The sequence below is a fragment of the Perca fluviatilis genome, chromosome 4 (assembly GCF_010015445.1).
Source record: "Perca fluviatilis chromosome 4, GENO_Pfluv_1.0, whole genome shotgun sequence".
NCBI lineage: Eukaryota > Metazoa > Chordata > Actinopteri > Perciformes > Percidae > Perca > Perca fluviatilis.
In genome coordinates, this window is record NC_053115.1 from 17978802 (window position 1) to 17999237 (window position 20436).

General features: G+C 39.6%; 1 protein-coding gene across 1 annotated transcript; it reads left to right on the plus strand.

The window, feature by feature from the left end:
• The first annotated feature begins 3683 nt into the window (after positions 1 to 3683).
• Positions 3684 to 19736, plus strand: LOC120556720 (inter-alpha-trypsin inhibitor heavy chain H3-like). Its single transcript, XM_039796419.1, has 20 exons — positions 3684 to 3776; positions 4531 to 4691; positions 4808 to 4912; positions 5078 to 5240; positions 5340 to 5450; positions 5695 to 5823; positions 5943 to 6059; positions 6251 to 6419; positions 6504 to 6614; positions 6755 to 6936; positions 7077 to 7256; positions 7356 to 7477; positions 9087 to 9440; positions 9734 to 9873; positions 9969 to 10007; positions 12013 to 12150; positions 13637 to 13744; positions 18049 to 18217; positions 19262 to 19410; positions 19606 to 19736. Exons 1-20 carry the CDS (start codon positions 3705 to 3707, stop codon positions 19734 to 19736), a joined length of 2850 nt encoding a protein of 949 aa, XP_039652353.1. The 5' UTR covers positions 3684 to 3704.
• Positions 19737 to 20436: the final 700 nt, after the last annotated feature.

Sequence of the window (20436 nt, forward strand, 5' to 3'; positions counted from 1 at the left end):
TTTGAGTGAGATACGGTTTCTGAATGTGTCCTGCCTTCAGTCTCCGGGTGAGCTGTTCAAAATCGGCACGGCTTGTGACGTCACAAGCCGAAACAAGCTGGCTAGCGGCAACCGTTAGCTCGTAGTGTTAGCATTAGCTTGCCAAAGCTAATGCTAACGCTGGCATGCTACCTCGTTCTCAATAGCAAAGCACTGCTACAACACACAAGTTCACCATAATCTACAAAAGAACTACTTACATGTGCGCCCTCATTTAGAAGTCTCCCAGCTAATCCTGCCTAGTAACTGACCGAAGTTGGAGAAACAGGCTCTTTTACTGTCTATGGAGCTAGCTAGCTGACATGATCTACATCTGAGCTACTGCACATGTGCGAGTGAAATCAAAGATAGTACAGAAGAAGAAGAAAAGAGGTCTCACTCTGTAGCTAAAACAGAAACCAGGTGAAAAGAGGATCTGCAGCAGTGAGAGAGAGCTGTGCAGTACAACAAAAATATGGTGCTTTTTGAAAATTAAACCATGTAAACCTATTCTGGTACAACCTTAAAATACAGTTATGAACCTGAAAATGAGCATAATATGGGCGCTGTAAAACTTTATTCTTAAAATGCTCATCTTATGCTTTTTGGCTTTTCCCCTTTCCTTTGTTGTGTTATATATCTTTTTGTGCACGTTATAGGTTTACAAAGTGAAAAAGCCCAAAGTCCACCCCAAAGGGACTTACCATCTCCAACAGAAAACACTGTTCACAAACTGCTCAATTGTAGTCCAGCATTTACTTCCGTTACAAACGTGCACCACTTTGTAACACACGTTATAATGCTCGCCTAGCTGCTAGCATGGCACTTCTCATGCTCTGAAACTGACAAGGTAGCAGTATTTGCGCATGTGCGACTCCCAAAAAACATTTTACAGAAGTGAGATGTCTCACTCTGTAGCTAAAACAGAGAGCTCAACACACAGGGTGAAAAGAGGAGCTGCAGCAATGTGCAGTACAACAAATATATGGTGTTTTCTGAAAATTAAACCACATATGTGATGATGATGCAGGGAAGAATAGGACCCAAACGCAGGAAGAGGGCAGGCAGGCAGAATGTTGAACACAAGGATTTATTGTTACAAAAACAGGGAGCAGACCAACAAAAGCGATCCAAAAGGCAAATGGCAAATACAAGGAGTCCAAAACTGAGGCAGGTAGGTAAAAGGCAAAGTCCCAAATCCAAAAAGTCCCCAGAGACAAGGACAACAAAGAACCGCAGGGAAAATTCCAAAAACACACCGACAGGATACAGACAAACTGACAGGGCAAAGACAAAACAATCTGACAGCAGACAAAGGAAACACAGAGGCTAAATAAACTAGGTAATGATCAAACACGGGACAGGTGACACCAGGGCTGGGGAACAGGTGGAGCACATTAGACAATCACACAGGCGGGCAAACACAGGAAGTAAAACCAGATAAGACAAGACAGAAAACCAGACTATCAAAATAAAACAGGAAAAAGAAATACACAATCCACAGAACACAGTCAAAACAGGATGAACAGAAACACAAAATGAACAGGGAAATAAGGAAACCAAAATATACACAATCCAGGATACACAAAACAGGATAAATATGCAGAATATACACACAAAACAGGAAACAGCAACAGAAACATACAAACTGGCGACAGAAACATCCACAACCACAACGGTACCCCATCCTCAAGGGACGGATCCCAGACCTACCAAAAAAACAAAAAGTCAACCCTGGGAGGGCGGAGAGGGACCGACGGGGGAATAGTCAAAAAGGATCAAAAAACAAAGTGTTCAGGGAACCAAAAACAACCCAAGGAGGAAGCAGAGAGTCAATGGGAAACTGGGGAAAAAGGGAACTTGAGAACCAGGGACAGGGGGGCACTGAAGCACTGGGGACCGTGGGCACTAGGGAACAGGGGACTGAACTGTTTAGGGCAGCAGGGCTGCTGGCAGCAGTGAAGGCAGAATCCTTCCGGCAGCCGGCGGCGAAGGCAGAACCCCTCAGGCGGCCAGGCAGGACGCCGAGGGCTCTTGGGCAGCAGTCGGCGAAGGTGAATCCCTTCTGCTGGCCAAACAGGACGGCGAGAGCAGCTCCCCCCTGGAGAACGAGCAGGTCGGCCAAGGCAGAGCAGGCGAGGGGGAAGCTGGGCTGGAGCCAAGCGGCGGGTCAGCGGGGGAGGAGCCGGCCAACCAGGCAACAGGAACAGAGGTCGACTTGGGGTGCCGACAGAACACGTGTCTCTTTTCAAACCAATGTTGTCTGTGTTTGCATGACAATTCCTGGCAAAGGTGGCAGGCTGGACCCAATATCAACAGTTAAGGTCACATAAGCAGTTCAATCAGGAAACACCTCATTTTGAATGAACAATATTTACATTTTTATTGACGTGTGCACAATAAAATCAATGGGAAAAGTCTTTTTGCGATTAGACCCCATTGTGACCTCATCGAATTCCCATCATGACATCATCACATTTTAAAGGGGGTCAAGAAGCAGGTATGAGTAGCCTACCTATTGTAGGCTTCCCCCGATGGAGTGTAGACACCGGTGGTGATGTGATGAATGAAGAGGATGCTGAGCTCTGAATGAGAAGAGGAGTGAGCTCTGCTGAGCTCAGACCTGGGAGCTGGAAATGATGAACTGGAGGTCAAGGGGGAGGAGAAGGGGCACGACGAGTCACGCTTAAATGTGAGCTGACAGCATGGAGAGGAAAACATTTAACCCCCCATTTGTCCTCGGGACAAATTTGACCCATTTTCAAATATTCAATATCAGACATTTGGGTGTCTTTCAACCAAACTTCCCCAAAATAACAGGCATGGTTCCATACAACGCTATTCACAAGTAAAATTAATGATCAGATCTCTACTTTCATTGAATTTTGGGTGTTTTGTTTAATTTAATAGAATTATCCTGACTAAACATTGAAATATCTGTGATTAACTATTAACGTTATTCATCTGATCTTAACTATTACTCAACATCATTTAGAATTTCTGCTTTTTTCAAAGACAAAAATGATAGATAATTTCATATAAATGACGTTTATTGACCAAGAATTTCAAAAATCAGTGTAAAACTATGTGTAATAAGTTGGTGTAAGTGGTGAATATACTGGTGGTAATGGAAAAAAAAGTGCATTCATTTGAAGCTGCTCCCATCATGGAGGCGTCATCGCTGCCTGAGAACAAACTCAGAGAGCATGAGGAGGAGCTTCTTTCCTCAGGCTGTCCGTCTGCTCAATGACACCTGGGGCTAGCCCCCCACCCACCACCTCATTTTCTAACCTCTTACTCTATTGTGTTGTATATTATTATTTTTATGTATTTTATTGTTATTGTTTTTATTGAGCCGGAACAGGTACACAAAGAAGCACATTGTACTGTGTATGAGTGTCTATGTGACAAATACATTTGAATTACTTTTTTTCATCCTGTCCTGACAGTTTCTGTTTTTTGTATGTGTATGACTGTTGTGTGTATGCAGAGGAGGTAAGTGTGTGTGTGTGTGTGTGTGTGTGTGTGTGTGGGGATGTGTTTTTATGTATGGGTGTGCAAGTGAGGGATTGTGAAAGTGGAGTTTACACTTTTAAAAAACAATGTATTTGCATTCATGTTGTCCTTGTCTGTTTAAGTTTAAAAGACAGTTTGAGCCGCCTGGGCTGCACTCTGGTGGAGTCATCATGGAGAGAGCTGTGGTGCAAGTCACCCTTTTTGGGCTGCTGCTGGTTTTGGCTAGCACACTACCAAACAAGGTAAGGTCACAAAACTTAAAGGACACACCACCGCACTGCAAAGAAATTAAATTGAAAATATTGTTGCTGTCGGGCAGAAAACTTGTATCTACAAATGCCATCATCACCCTCTGTCTGTGGGTTTTACAAATATTTAAAATGTGACGAGGCAATTGTGTCTGACTTCTTCTGAGTTAAATAGATCAACAATATGTTTTCATTTTCTTAAAGAAAATTTTTTTTTTGGACATACAAGCACAACACAGCAACAACATTTAGTGTATCTCACTGCTGATTTATTACTTACTTATTTTCTGATGTTTGTGCTTAATTATGTTTGTATTTCAGCGTCTTTCGGTCAGGTATGTGTGTGTGTGTGTGCATGTGTGTGTGTGTGTGTGTGTGTGTGTGTGTATGTGTGTGTGTGTGTGTGTGTGTGTGTGTGTGTTTATTATTCATGTGTTTGGGCCGTAAATCTGTTTACACAGTGACAATGGGGGGCCACAAACAGCTGGTGCCCCTGATGTAAATCCTTACATTTTAGAGTTAAGACTTGGTAAAGGTTCAGGAGTATTGGGACACATTGCCATGAAAACATGGTTAAAACAATAAGAATGGGGTGTTTCTGCAGTTAGACCAACAATATTTCACTGATGCCACCGAAACTTTTTGTTTTCCACCATCATCTGATCTTTGGTCAGCTGGTTGTCAGCCAGCGACATTAACCAAGCCATTTATTTTATTGTGAAATGTGCCTCCTCCTGTATTTGCTCAGGACGACTGGAACATCTACAGCTTTCACATCAACTCCACAGTAACCAGTCGTTATGCAACCACGGTCATCACAAGCCACGTGGCCAATCGCATGGACGACTCAAATGAAATAGAGTTCCAGGTCAGGATTCCCAAGAACGCTTTCATCAGTAAATTCAGAATGTATGTGAAGCGAAAATACTTTTTACAGGATTTTGCACATAAAGCATCATGAAATGAAATCATGGGCTACTCAGGAGTATGTATATAAACAAAGACTTTTGCTTGTTCTTCTTCAGGTTTATAGATGGCCAATGGTACGATGGTGTTGTGAAAGGTAAAGAGAAAGCTCAGCAGCAGTACACTGAGGCTGTGTCCCATGGCCAAAGCGCTGGGCTGGTCAGGTACATAGATCAATGGATCAGTTTATTTCCAGGTCGCTCTTTAGTTGAATTACTCACATCTCACATCCACACCATAACCTGTGATGAGAGGTCATAAGTGTCATTGTTCTATTGTAAAGGGGTCAGAAGGAGGACCACTGCTTTAATGTATCGTCTCTGTTGCAGTTCTGTAGGGAGGACCCTCGAGGAATTTAAGACCTCTGTGACTGTGGCTGCCCACAAAAAGGTCACCTTTGAACTCACATATGAGGAGCTGCTGAAACGCAAGCTTGGCAAGTACGAGCTGCAAATCCACGCTCGACCCATGCAGCCTGTCAAAGACTTCAAGGTGTGTCTTTCCTGTTGGTTTCTATCCATCTTAAAAAACACTTTACATAATCAGAGCTTCAAAGTATTTTATTCTTTTTTAATTTATTCTCAATGCCAGGTCGATGTGTACATTAATGAGAAAGCTGGCATCAATTTCATCGAGGTTAAAGGAGGACTAAGCACCAAAGCCCTGGCTAATGCTATCACCAGAACACATGCAGACAAACAGGTACATGCAGTAAGCATTGCTATCTTTGTTCTGAACGATATTTTACTAATATTGTTAATAAAAGAATATCTGTTTGACCACAGTATACATAATGGCCCTGGGCATTCTGTCTTATTTCTCATTCTTGTGTACATGTCTTAGTATCATTTATTAATTTTTAAATACTGTATATCTTTATGCACTTTTGCAACAATTTTCACTTATCCCTCAAGAGTTTCTAAAACCTGTTTCATCCTGTTTCCAGGCGTGGGTGTATTTCTACCTAACAGAGGACCAACAGAAAACATGTGATGGCTGTGGAGAGCAGGGTATGAATGGAGATCTGGTTATTGTTTATGACGTCAACAGGGACACCTCACTTGGAGACATCAAGGTAAAGCAAGAGTTCATTTCCTGGATGACTCCAGGTCTATTAGCATTGTTAAAAATACCGTACTTATTTAAATGGATATCTTCCCCTGTTATCTTAACTTTCTTCTTCCTCTCTCTAAGACATCAGCTGGATACTTTGTTCATCACTTTGCTCCATCTAGTCTGTCCCGCATACCAAAAAATGTTGTCTTCGTTATTGATCAAAGTGGCTCAATGAGTGGCAGAAAAATGCAACAGGTACAGCATTTGAAGAGTTAAGTTTGTGACGGATTGTGACTGTAGCACTCAATGTTTTAATGTCAGTTAATTATGTCTGTGATTCACTTCACAGGAAGCTTTATTAAATACACAATTTAAGAACACGTGAAACAAATAATATTACATGGTTTCTATAAAAGTTCTAATGTGTGAATCATGTTTTGGCCCAGACCCGAATAGCATTAATCCACATCTTGAACGACCTGGCAGAGGATGACCACTTTGGTCTTATCACTTTTGATAGCAACATTTTTCACTGGAAAAGAGAACTTGTTCAGGCCAACAAGAAAAACCTGGAGAGTGCTAAGACATTTGCACAGAATATTCAAGCTAGAACAAGTGAGGTTTTTAATAAATATTTTATGAAGGTATGGGACTATTTTAGTAATGGCAGTAATAAAACATAGTTTCATTCCATTTCAGCCACAGACATTAACGCAGCAGTGTTGGAAGGAGCACGTATGCTGAATGCACATCCCAGAGAAGGTTCAGCGTCTATCGTCATACTTCTCACCGATGGAGACCCAACCTCAGGTTACAATAAAACACACATGCACACAAATGTAAGAACATACTTCAAGAGAGTAATGTAAGACCACTACCACGACACAGTCCATGTATCACTGTGTGAGCTCAGCTTCCCCTTTTAAATCCCATGCTTTGGTTCTTTGCAGGGGAGACAAATCTTGAACGAATACAATCAAATGTCAGAAGGCATATTGCAGACAAGTTCCCACTCTACTGTCTTGGTTTTGGTCATGGTGTCAATTTTAAGTTCCTTGAGAAGATGTCGCTGCAGAACAATGGTGTGGCACGATGGATTTACGAAGACTCTGACGAAGATTTACAGCTCAAGGTATTTGAATTCACTTGCTCCCATTATAAATACTCTGTTTACCATGTGATTTGCTACATTTCCATAGATAAAATTGATCCTGATTGGCTGTGGAGAGATAAACATTCATACAGCGTCCATACTGTACCGTATGTCAACAGGGTTTCTCTGACGAGGTGGCCACTCCTCTGTTGACAGATGTGACAATGATCTATAATGGAGGGACCAATCTAACCCAGACTAACTTCAGCCAGTATTATAATGGCTCTGAGATTGTGGTGACCGGTCAGATCACTGACAACGACATTGAAACCTTCACTCCACAAGTTGTAGCCATTTCGGTAAGGATCGCTCCACACAGCACATCAGCTGTAATCTTCTGAAAGGTTGGTGAAAACCTTTGTGTATACTGACATAATAATTCATTTGGTATATGACAGAGGGATAGAAAAGTGACGTTTTCTGACACAAACGCCACCGTGGAGTACACTGGCACAGATTTTGACAGCCACGTCCAGAGGGTTTGGGCCTACCTCACAGTCAAACAGCTTCTGGAGAAAGAGTGAGTTTGACGTTCTCCACCTTTTCTCTATGTTGTTGTTGTTGAGTCTATCAAATCTAATGAAAATTAAATTAGAAAATATTGGGAAAAGGTCCCTCACAATTTCACATAGTCGTGTCAAGCAATTGACTGTTTAAGGTTCCAGGTTCATCTTTATTGTCATAATACAATACATGATTGCACAATGAAATACAGTTGTAGCCCACTCCACATTACACACACAGAAATGTATAACAAAATATTTGAACTAGAAAATAAATAATAAAATAGCAGAGTAAATGAAGGCATTAAAGGGATTCTTGCCGATTTCCAGTCAGCTCTGTGTCATCTTTGTGTCCTCTTTGTGTGGGCAGTGTGTTTAGATAAACGGTGTGTGCATTCCCTCCATGGAGCAATTGCATGGAGCTAGGGGCAGCCACGTTTTGCATCATCCAGCAGAATCCAGCAGACCACAGCTACTCCGAGCTCCATGCAGTGGCGCCATAGAAGAAAGGCACACACCGTTCATTTAGACACACTACCATTAGACAGAGCTGGATTGAAATCTGCAAAATATGTCTTTAAGGAAGAAATAAAAGGTTAAAACAAAATTTACATTTACAAGGAAGTTAAAATTACGTAGACACAGAAAATAAATAAAATATGTGCAATGTCAGTGTAGATATAAGTGCAAATATAAAACACTGCTTATATTAGGACTTGACTGCAAAAGGAACCTCATCTCACCGATATCACTGATGCTCAGTAGGGTACAATGATGTTCTGTCTCACCTGCTTGAATCACCCTCTGCTGAACCCTGCTCAGTATGCTTTCTATTGCTCCTCTGTAAAAGTTAAGGACTTGGCATGGGAAATTTGCTTTTTGCCTTTCCTTAAGATGTACAGTAGTTTACAACAAAAAGTTGACAAGAGCAAGTATTTTGATATGTGTGTGCATACAATAATTTTAGGGGAAGCTTACAAACACAACAAAAATAGAATGTAAGGAATAATGTAACGTTAAAGGACCTGGTCATTATGCAAACTAGATCCATGACGGGGGTGTCGAGGGTCTTGCATCAGCCTGAAAGGGTTCAATTCACAATAATGCCAGGCTTACTCTACATTATTCCGCTTATTACATAGTTTATTACACAATTACTCATACAGATGTTACCCGTTGATGACGCCTGCGTCCCGGTTGGGACGGTTAACTTTACAGTTGATGAGCACAGCTCTCCGGTGGAAGCTAGATGGCCCCGGTGAGTGAGCTTAACCATGGAGCTAACTCTGTTTGCACTGTTACCATTAGCGCTGTTAGCACTCCCAGTTTCCTCTACCCTCTCTCTCCCTTTGGTTGATCAGCGGTATGAACTCAGTATGAGCACAATTATTGATTTAAAATTTTTTCCCAGAGTCTATGATGAGAACTCCATCCATGGCATCGGCCTGGTTTTTCTGTTATTTCTAAACAGCAGAAAGCCATGATTGACCAATCAGAATTGAGTATTCAACAATGCTGTGTAATAACAAAACATGGTGTTAGCTGTTAAATATCTTTATCATACTTTACTGTCATGTCAACTGTTTAAAACATATGGTTTGATTTGTGACACAATTTGTGACCCAGGCTGCTGTTATCTGGACCTGAGAAGGAGAATGTGAAGAAAGAGGCCTTGGAGCTGTCGCTGAAGTACAGCTTTGTAACCCCACTTACATCCATGGTGGTCACTAAGCCTCTGGGGGAGAAAACAGATGTGCTCCATAAACCTAAGGAAGGTGGAACAACACAAGGACACAGCACTGGAGTCCCCTTTCCACCCCCAGTCCAACACCCCATGAGTAAATATTTTGTTCTAGCAGTAGCATTAATAAGGTGGGTCTTATCTAATATGAGTCTTTCCGAGGGTTTGACGCCACAGTGGAGAAAAAGAGAAGGAAGGAAGGCAACCGAAACACAAGAAAGTTGGCGCACTGCAGAGTAGTGTGGAGCTCTATTGTTAAGACCAAACAAAATTGTATCTCACAAGAAAGAGAGAGACACTGCTCAGATCAGGGAAACTGGGGTCCCCTCCTGCTGATACATCTGGAGGGGACGTTACAGTCGAGTGTCACAGATTCTGTTCAAAGGTCCCTGCTGTGGCAATTATGTATTATGTTATGTTATTATGTATTATGTTATTCATCTGACTCTTCTTGGCCCCATTGGGTTAGGATGTTGTTGGTAACCCAGCTGTATCTCAGGTTATTGTTTACTTGTGAGAAAAACGTGGACAGTGAAAGTGAAGTGATGCAGTGTTGGACTGAGCCTGAAGGCAAAACTCTTAGTTTGTTTTTCTACCTACCAATCTCACCTGTTGTCATGATGTACGATTTTGGATATAAGCGGCCAATAAAAGCTCCCCCTGAGGGTCAAGGTAAGGAGCTCAACATCTGGAAGGACAAGATGAAATGCTGTTGTGTTTTCTGAAATGACGTGTTTTGTGAAATGTAGTTGTGCTTTATCCTTCAGGGATACCAGGCTCTGCAGACTTCCCTTTGCAGGCACAAGGTAAACTTCATTTTTGCAGTTCCATCCTTGTAATTTTGCTATTATGGTTGGACAGTCCTCTTAATATTGTCAATTAATAATGTCATTCTAATGATGGAAAATTGAATAGACGTTTTTTGTATTTGCATCATAACACACATAGTGAAAGATAATGAATTTTAAGTTCATATTTTCAATGGCAAAATGGGGCATATCCATAAAAATGAGGCATGAAATGTCAAAAACTAATGAGTTTCTGTGTGTCCTCAAAATATATTTTAAATATTTACCAACAAAAGATGATTTGCAAAAGATTTTCAACAGTTAGAAAATGTGTTGAAGCAAAACGTGGCCACTGACAGATTATTCTAATAATCTTGTATCGTGTATTTAATGATTTGTTTTAAAGCTGTCCGAATATGAACATCAATAAATGCAATATTCTCTTAAATTAATACAATATCATCTAAAGCCTTGAAATGTAAATGTATATAACTGGCTTTGTGTAAATGTATTCACAGCAATTTCTTCTGATTATGGGTACTATGTTTCCTAGCATTGTGCCAGATAAAGAAGTATCTACTGTATCTCATAGTTATTCATGGTAGCCTATAGTTTAAATCAAACTGATCTATTTCTGTTAGAAATTGTACAAAAAGATAATTCATAACAATGTAAAACGTAAGTTGCCCTCGGGCTTGCAGAATTTTAAAAACAAAAAAAAAAGTTTTCATAAACAAGTGTGTATACAGTAAGCCTAAAGTATTTTGTTGTGGTGTAAAAAAGGGTGTACTTTACCTAAGAAAAACGCTGAAATGAATGTGGCCACTGACAGATTATTCTAATAATATTGAAGATATACATAATAATGTGGTTCCATTTCATGTTTTGTAAGTCATAATGTAAACTATTTTATGCCACTGTTGGATCTAAATTTCCAACAAAAGAATTTACTTTTTGTATGCCTAAACTTTCCAAATATTTCTGAGCTGTAGCAATTTTTGAGATATTGTGCTAAAAGTAAAAAAAAACAGAACAGAAAACCTCCTTGGTAGATGTATAATGCCTCTATTCCCCCAATGTATCCAGTGTCTACATTAACATAATGCAAAATTAAATACAGCCAAAATATACAGTAAAGAATGTGTGTATTCCTCTTAGGGCTACAATTTAAAATGTCAATCACAAACACCAAGCCTCTGGGAAAGAACACAGATGTGCTTCATAAACCTAGGGAAGGTGAAACAACACAAACTCTTGTAGGGCAAAAAGGCAGCAGAGGGAAACTTTACGGGGGACACAGCCCTGTATTAGGTTGAAAGTTGAAAGCAACACACAAAACAAACACAATGCAAAATCAATAATGTCTATCGTGTTTTTTCCAACATGTCTCTCATCAGAACAATTTGTTAGTTTAGTTGTCAATCCAGTTTAGACAGCATTCTGACACGACAGATCAGTCTGTAAACTATTGATTAATTAATAATATAGGCATGTATTTTATACATTTTGGCACTGCAAATATGCTTCAGAAAAAATTTAAACACAACCAAAAAGTTATAAGAAACATACGGAAGAGCATTAGGGCCACATGTAAAAAAAAAATTATTTGAGTACTGAGTTTAAAATCAGAATTCTGAGATTAAAGTCTTTAATAAATGCAAAATTCGAACCCCAAAACCCACTGGCGGGTTTGAAAAAGCATGTTTTGTTCAAAAGAAAAAACCCTTAACCTAGAAAGAAGCTGAAGCTGTTCGTCGGATTCTCCGTCCCTGAATGCATCTCGAAAAAAAATCGCCGACATTATGTAAAAAAGCTCCAAAATTGGGTCAAAAAACCTCACATAGAATATGTCCAAAATTACAAAATCAACCATCAGAATCTCTTAGGGCTACAATTAAAAATGTCAATCACATGATTTGATATGAATAAGAACATTTTTAAATGCAGGTAACAAAAAGTACCACTACACAGATTTTCAATCTGTAGGTCTTGTAGGTGAAAGCTATATGAAATTGATTTGCAGTGTTGGTTAATGCAATATCTTCAAAAGCTTTAAAGAAAATAAATGTATATAACTGGCTTTGTGTAAATGCATTCACAGATGATGTTGATTCTGATGATTATGAAGACGCAATGATTGTGCCTGACAAAACAACTAATGGTAAGGTATTTATCTCATAAATGTAAATCATCATAATCATGGTATAGTTTATATAAAATCAGAAGTTTGTGGTAATTCATTATGACTGATGATGGGAGAAAAGGTAATAAAAATAAAGATAGTTTTTGTTATGACTACATTTTAGTGTTGCCTTTTTTGTCAATGATATTGCATGTTGATATCACTACAGCCAGGGTTTAAAGCAACACTATGTAACTTTTAGCTGCAGCTGTAGTTCCAATGAGACAACCTGTAGGGGGACCGAAGAGGGAAAAGTTACATAGTGTTGCTTTAATAATGGCAGTTGTTCAACTTCAACACAGGTGTTCATTTCCAAACAGGCTTAGTGCTTGACGCTATAAAGTAATGTTAAAGTTTGGATTTAATTAGCAGAGGTATTTTGCCAGCGGTAATGTTATTTGTTTTTTAAAAGTTAGCACACTTACACAACCTAGACTGAGTAAGACAGCTCTTCTTTCCTGGTCAGGCTCTGAGATGACGTTATCTTCTCCGTCTGCTTAGATGTGGTGAATTTACAGCTCACAGCAACTTAACACGATTTAGTGTCTGGCTTTTGTTTGACATCTAGTGTCAGCAAAAATGCCTTTTAGTGAGTTTCCTCTTAGTGAAATGCTCTGAGTGAATTTAAGCTAGGCTTTTATTGTGAAGGGTAAACACAGAAAAGCCAGCATTATGGCAGCATTTTGTTTTCAAGCTTTATTGTATGGCCATTTAGTTTTATTCACAGTTTATTAATATCCAATATCCAACACTGTCCAAACTGCTCCAAAGTCTAGACCCCAAGTTCATTGGGTACACCTACCCAGGAAGCCAAGTGTGAAGTAGATAGGATGAACAGTTCTCGAGATATTTGAATAAACACACACACACACACACACACACACACACACACACACACACACGAACACACACAAACACACACACACACACACACACACCGAACACACACACACACGCACACACACAAACACACACACACAGACACACACAGTGGGTCCTCAATTTATAGTTAGATGTAAAAATATTAGTTGCCCTTGTGTCACTATAAGCTCGCAGAATTCTCAAAACAAAGACTGACAACAAAGGTCTCACATGTGTACTGTAACACACATACATGTGTATATAAGCCTAAAGTTATTTGTTGTGGTATGAAAAAGGGTGTACTTTTACTAAAAAGTTATGTGACCATAAACATAATTTGGCTTAACTGTTCTTTGAAATCTTGTGAGTCTGAGAACATAATGGTACCCGTCTTTCATTCCTTATGTGCCACACAAGTACAGGTGTGCTTTTACCTTTTAAATGTAATTCTCAAACGATACACGTTTACTGATATGAAAGTCAAGATTTTGGATAATCATTATCAAACATGCTATAATTCATCTTAAGTTAGTTCAATTGGTGTTGAGAGCAACAATCATTTTCAGTGTTTCCTTCTGCTGTGTGACTCTGTGCTCCTCTCTAGTTCCTCTTTCCCACAGGTTTCTGCTAAAAACTGAGAATCTGTCTCTTCCACTCTGCTTTGATGTCACTGGAGATGTTCGTCTTAAACTACTTCACCATCCCAACAGGCGTCAGTAATGTTACTCTTTGTGCCATCACGGTTTTTCTTAAAGGGGTGATAGAATGATTAAATAGGGTATTTCACACTATTCCTTAAGGTCTCCTAATAGGGTATGTAACGTTGGTTGGGCTGAAAATGGCCCGGTTGCTATTTTATGGGACCTTATCTACCCTGTGAAAATGGCCTTATTTGTAACAAAAGCTTTTCTTCCAAATATGGTATGCTCATGAATATTTAGATGAGCTGTGCGTTGATTGGTTGAGCGAACCATATACACATACATTGGAGACGAGACAGTGCAATGTTAGACATTGTTTGTCTGCTATTTCGTTATTAAATTCACTTCTGAGTCAACTTAATAACTATATAACTATATAACTAATAACTATGAACTATATAAAGCTTAAATATGGGCCGTTTTATGAAAATGGATGGCTATTTGCAAATTTGGTAAGACGTGTCAGACTTCAGGAGCTCCACACAGTCTGACGAGAAAGCCTGGGCTCCATACCCAGGGCAAAGTCACCGCTTCTGGATTACTGGATTACTGGACTACCAGGGCACCGTGGAGCTGGCCAGCTGCCAGCTGCCGGCATAACTATAGTATAGGCTATTTACAGTTTGAATTTCGTCACACCACTTATATTACAGCTACCCCAAGGTCTTACAAAGCTAAAACTTGTCTCTGATTTCAATTTAATGCATTTTTGTGAATATGAGGGTTTTGGTTAGCTGCTAGTGTCCCTTCAATCCTATGGGTAAAGATTGCGGCTAGCTAGCTACATTTTCGGCATAACTATAGTATATTTACAGTTTGAATTTCGTCACGCCACTTATATTACAGCTACCCCAAGGTCTTACAAAGCTAACACTTGTGTCCGATTTCAATTTAATGCATTTTTGTGAATATGAGGGGTTTCGTTAGCTGCTAGTGTCCCTTCAATCCTATGGGTAAAGATCACGGCTAGCTAGCTACACTTTCGGCATAACTATAGTATATTTACAGTTTGAATTTCGTCACGCCACTTATACTACAGCTAACCCAAGGTCTTACAAAGCTTAGCTAACAACTTGTCCGATTTCAATTTAATGCATTTTTGTGAATATGAGGGGTTTCGTTAGCTGCTAGTGTCCCTTCAATCCTATGGGTAAAGATCACGGCTAGCTAGCTACACTTTCGGCATAACTATAGTATATTTACAGTTTGAATTTCGTCACGCCACTTATACTACAGGTAGCCCAAGGTCTTACAAAGCTAACACTTTTTTTCCGATTTCAATTTAATGCATTTCTGTGAATATGAGGGGTTTCTTTAGCTGCTAGTGTCCCTTCAATCCTATGGGTAAAGATCACGGCTAGCTAGCTACACTTTTGGCAAAACTATAGTATATTTACACTTTGAATTTCGTCACGGCACTTATACTACAGCTAACCCAAGGTCTTACAAAGCTTAGCTAACAACTTGTCCGATTTCAATTTAATGCATTTTTGTGAATTGCAGAGGTCTAGGAGGAGGCTAGCTAGCTCTCATTGATAGAGCTCTATCATAGAGCTCTATCAATGAGACTCACGGACAAGAGGCGTTTATTTCTCCAATCGTTTGTTTAAATAACTCAACACACATATCCATTATAAGATTAACTGGAACCTGTGGTAAGAGATTGCGGGCTTAAGCTCACTGACCGCGCTCTCACTCACACACACCGGCCATTTAGCAGGAAGAGGGGAGGGAGAATAGAAAGCTGCAGGCCCTGGAGCTCTCGGGGTCTGTGAAGGAGGTCAGGCCAGGTGGCGAGGCAGCAACCCAGGCAGCACCGGCTGCTGAACTCCGACACACAGTCCTCCTTATTTGGCTCTAGTCTCTACCTTTGTCATGCCCCAACATTTACATAGGCTACACCACTGATCTGACATCAGATAGTCTTCTGAATAGGTTGTTGAGATTTGCACATTTTCAGAGGCAGTTTCAAATTGTGAGATTTGCAGAGGAAAGAGGTGTCAATGGGATTTTGAGGTTCTATGTATGTCCTATTTACCCACCAAACTGTCGTTATTCAACTATGACAAGGTAAACTCGGTTTTGCATTCTATCACCCTTTTAAATTCCTTTAACAGCCCAGTCAATAAACCACAATTTCCCTGTAGGCTATGTTGTTTTTAAATTATGCATTGTATTGATGTATTGTGTTTTCTTTAAAGTGCTCATATTGTGGTCATTTTCAGGTTCATAATTGTATTTAGAGGTTGTACCAGAATAGGTTTATGTGGTTTAATTTTCAAAAATCACTACATTTTTGTTGTACAACACATTGCTGCAGCTCCTCTTTTCACCCTGTGTGTTGAGCTCTCTTTTTTTAGCTACAGAGTGAGACATCTCACTTCTGTTCCATCTGTGTTGGGAGTCCCACATGCACAATACCTAGGTAAGGACTACTGGCCAATCAGAAGCAAAGTATGAGGGAGTGCCATGCTAGCAGCTAGGTGAGCATTATAACGTGTTACAAAGTGACGCACGTTGGTCACGGAAGTAAAGGCTGGACTACAATAGAGCTGTTTGGAGCAGTTTGTGAACAGTGTTTTCTGTTGGAGATGGTAAGTCCCTTTGGGGTGGACTTTGGGCTTTTTACTTTGTAAACCTATTACGTGCACAAAATAGATATATAACACATAAAGGAAAGGGAAAAAGCCCAAAACCATAATATGAGCACTTTAACAACTTCCTTTGATGAATAGAGAAGTTTTTTTTTTTAATTGTAAAAGTTTTTCATGTGTGCTCTGCTCTCCTGCAAGGTTGACATTTTGGAGAATGTAATATTTATTAATCAGAATGTTCATTTTTATGACCTGACCCACCCGATAAACGGATCAACCACAGGGCTTCGGATATAATTGCAATCTGTGCTTCACTAATATACAGAAAGCCAGTACAGCGCACCCGCTGCAGTCTCTAACTGGAGTAATGTTGCACTGTCAAGCCATTATTAGGCTTCTCAGATTTCCTGGTTACATTTTGTGCCACCATGCATCAGACTGTTGTAAAATAACAACAGAAGCCCCGTGCTCATGTGCACATTAAACGTGGTTTGATAAAAAATCAAGTTAAACTTATCGCTCCGCTTAACTCCCTCAGGACCGTCCGTTCCTGCCCGTTCCTGCCAGTTCCTGCCAGTTCCTGCCAGTTCCTGCCAGTATTTTACCCAGAGTCTCCATCCTAAACACCGGGTAACCAGGGTTACATTTTCAAACGAGGCTGCCCATAATCTGGAGTTCCACATTTTTAATTTTAATAGCCCACAGGTGGATGTGGGGCTGTGATGAGCAACATGATGTGATAGAGATTGTTCTGGGTTAAAAAATAATCTATGAAAATAATTACCGTACCAAGTCCCACACAATAACTTTCCTCTGAGGACAACTCTCTACAGGTTTCCCAAACTGTCGGTGCGTAGTGCAGGACTAACCTATAAAATCAACCTGACATAAACTCTCACCAAAATGAACCTACTGTTGAACACACAGGCTATCAACACACAATCTGCCCACAATGCCAAACGAGAAAACTTGAGTCCATTTTCTGAAGACTTGCCAAAACGTAGGAATGTTTTAATTAAAATGAGGCCTCAAATTACATCTTGTACACACAAATTTGTAAACTGTGGCCTTAATACACATAATGTTTCACAAATGTCACCAGGGGGGATCCATTTACTTCCCTACATTTAAGATGAAAATATTGTACATTTTACTCCACTACACTTATTTGAAAGGTATAGTCATGGCGTTAAACATATGTGTATTACACACTCAATGTTAAACTATGTTAACTAAGTATTAAACAAAATAATAAACCAGTAGCCACTGGCCTTTATTTACTTACAAAAAGCAGACAATTAGCAGTTCCACCAAATAGATATTTCCCCTCTAAACTTCTTAGATAATTTCATTGAAATAGCAGCTTAAAGCCTATAGAGGTAAATGATCTAACATTTCACAAAAAGGCAAACATTAGAAATAGTCCCAAAAATGTATAGGAATTCATGTAGCAGGACTGTTACTGATTTTTCTTCTTTACCCCATTAATTATCTCTTAACACCGTGTTGGCCTGACCCCTAAATTGAGTACCACTTGGCTACAGTGCAATACTTTTACTTTTGATACTTCATGTATAATTTGCTGATAATACTTCTGTACTACTGTGATATTTTGAGTGGAGTATTTTTTTATGTTGTTGTACTGGTAATTCCACTTAAGTGAAGGATCTGTGTACTGTATAAGTGTGGTGTTGAGCTGCATTTGTTCTCTTTTGTATTAGAGCTGTCTGTGAATGGTGAGCTTGATACAGTAATGAATGGAGGCTTCAGAAGGATTGTCATCCACTTCAAGACTGACCTTTATGTTGAGGTTGACACCAATGTCATCACTGTACGAGAGGGACAGACACTGACACGCCACACTGGACAGGCTTTCATCGCAGCCGGAAGGTGATTTTGCATTGTAATGGTCCCGACCAAGAAATAGTCAGGCACATCACCCCCCTTAAAACAAAGATTTGTTGTTTTTACGCCTAGATTTTTGTACGGATAAAACAAACAAGATACATTTTGTTAATTAGTGAGCTTTAGAGGTGCTCGTGCAGATTTTGTTACCCTTGGACAGAGCCAGGCTAGCTGTTTCTTCTGTTTCCAGTCTTTATGCTAAGCTAAGGTAATTGGCTGCTGACTAGAGCTTCATATTTCCTGTACAAACATGAGAGTGGTATCAAACTTATCATCTTACTCTCTGCATATTTCCTAAAATGTCAAACCTTTCCTTTGAAACAAGTGCCCACTACAATTGCATATTTGACAAAAATCAGTAAAAAGTGCAGGGCATCCCCAAACACCCCACTTCACTGATGATGTTCATTATGTTGAATTTGTTATTAATTCCCTATAGAGTTTTTTCACGGCAGACATGTTGACATAGTAGGAAAAGCACAGGTTTATTCAAAACCATTAATGACGGCTGCATTCCACTTAGGAGAGGCCCTGGTATTGTTCATGCTGACTCACTGAAACAGCTTACTGGGACACTTGATGGAATGGAGCCATCGTTAAGGTTATCAATTTCAGCTGTGCTTTTCCTACTATGACAAGTCAAAATGTCTGCTGTGAAAAAGCTCCATTATAAACAAATGAAATCCGTTGCTTACAACTGACACACATTAAAGGCTCTTGCCACCCATGGTACACCCACACAGGGTGATTTTAATTATCCTGGATGATAAGAGCTCTTCTCAGGAGTGTGTTGGAGTGTCCATACTATGTTTAATTAACATCTTCCTCAGTTTGCTGTTAGCTTTGATGCACCTTCCAGGGTGGGACACATTACACTTTGATCATTCTTATTGGTGCATTGATGACCTCGTGCAATGCTCACCGTTGTTTTGCACCTCTTCAGCCTGAGCGGGTGTGTAATCAGCCAAGACAAGGGAAATGACCTGTGCATCTGTGCAGGGCCATTAAAAAAAGTGCATATTTTTCTAGTTTGATAGTGATTAGGCGGGACAAGCAAATAGATGTCGCAGCTCGAGAAACACGCATGGTCATCTATATTCATGAGAAGGATGGCGTAGAATTCCTCTGGCCGGTTTTGAAACAGCAGCCACTGGACAACAATGTTACAGGAATCATAGGTGGGTAAAAATGTTGGATTTGATTGTGTGATTGAATCACAGTGATTCATACCATCAACAATATATTGAATCAGTGTTTTACACCCAACTGTGGATGGAGAAATAATTCATCAAAGGGGCAAAATATTTTGCTGTGTCAATTGTAGTGGCAACTTTCATTGTCATTGCTTTATTGATTGTCCTCTTTGTTTCCAGCTCTAAAGCCAGCAGTTTATGAGGAGGTGCAACAAACTCCCTCAACAAAAGTTAAGATCAAAGACCAGGAGATTGACGTTGTCAGGTACGTTGTGTTCTGTATTATTACTATTTTTGTCTTTCTTTTGTAGGGCCAATGCTGTTGACTACAGTATAGTCTCTTCCCCGACACTGGACTGCTGGCTCATGTCCGCGGAGTCTGTCCTGCAGAGACGCCTGGATGATTTCATCGTTACTCAACTTTAACTGGGAATTATGTTGAATCACTTGCAAAGATTTCATTTGCAAGAAAAAACAAGGCAGACACTGATTCATCTTGGAAAACAAAGTTTCACCTATAACTGACATAAACTAATAAATAGTGTCCCAGATTTCCTGTTGTCTTGTATGTATTAAATCAGATATACCTAAATAATTGGTAAATGTTTCATTTCTTTGGAATAATTTTAAAATGTAAGAATACAATTCTTAAAAGATTAAAAGAAGAAATGTATGGTTGCATTTTTCATCAACTCATGTACCAATACCTATTTTTGAGAAAATGTCAATATGCATTATACGTCTTTATCAGTCATATAAGATTAAAAGGGTATATCATGTAATTAAAACCACCATAAAGAATACCATAACTCATGATCAAACACTATCATGAGTCATATTTTTTTCTGTAAACTACTAACTACAGTGATCAGTTAAATGTTGTCATGTACATTTATGAATCTTTATAAAATGGAAATGTTCAGTGGCAGTGCCTCACCCAGCTAAAGTAAATATACTGTCCACCTTTGCTGTAACAAAGTAACTCCCATATTTATTTACAAAGTACACAAT

Bases quoted from the DNA above. Each gene is read 5' to 3' on its own strand.
- LOC120556720 (XM_039796419.1), top strand. From the start codon at position 3,705: ATGGAGAGAGCTGTGGTGCAAGTCACCCTTTTTGGGCTGCTGCTGGTT. The intron at 6,615-6,754 runs GTTACAATAAAA...GGTTCTTTGCAG, and splicing joins CGATGGAGACCCAACCTCAG to GGGAGACAAATCTTGAACGA. The intron at 10,008-12,012 runs GTAAACTTCATT...ATTGATTTGCAG, and splicing joins CTTCCCTTTGCAGGCACAAG to TGTTGGTTAATGCAATATCT.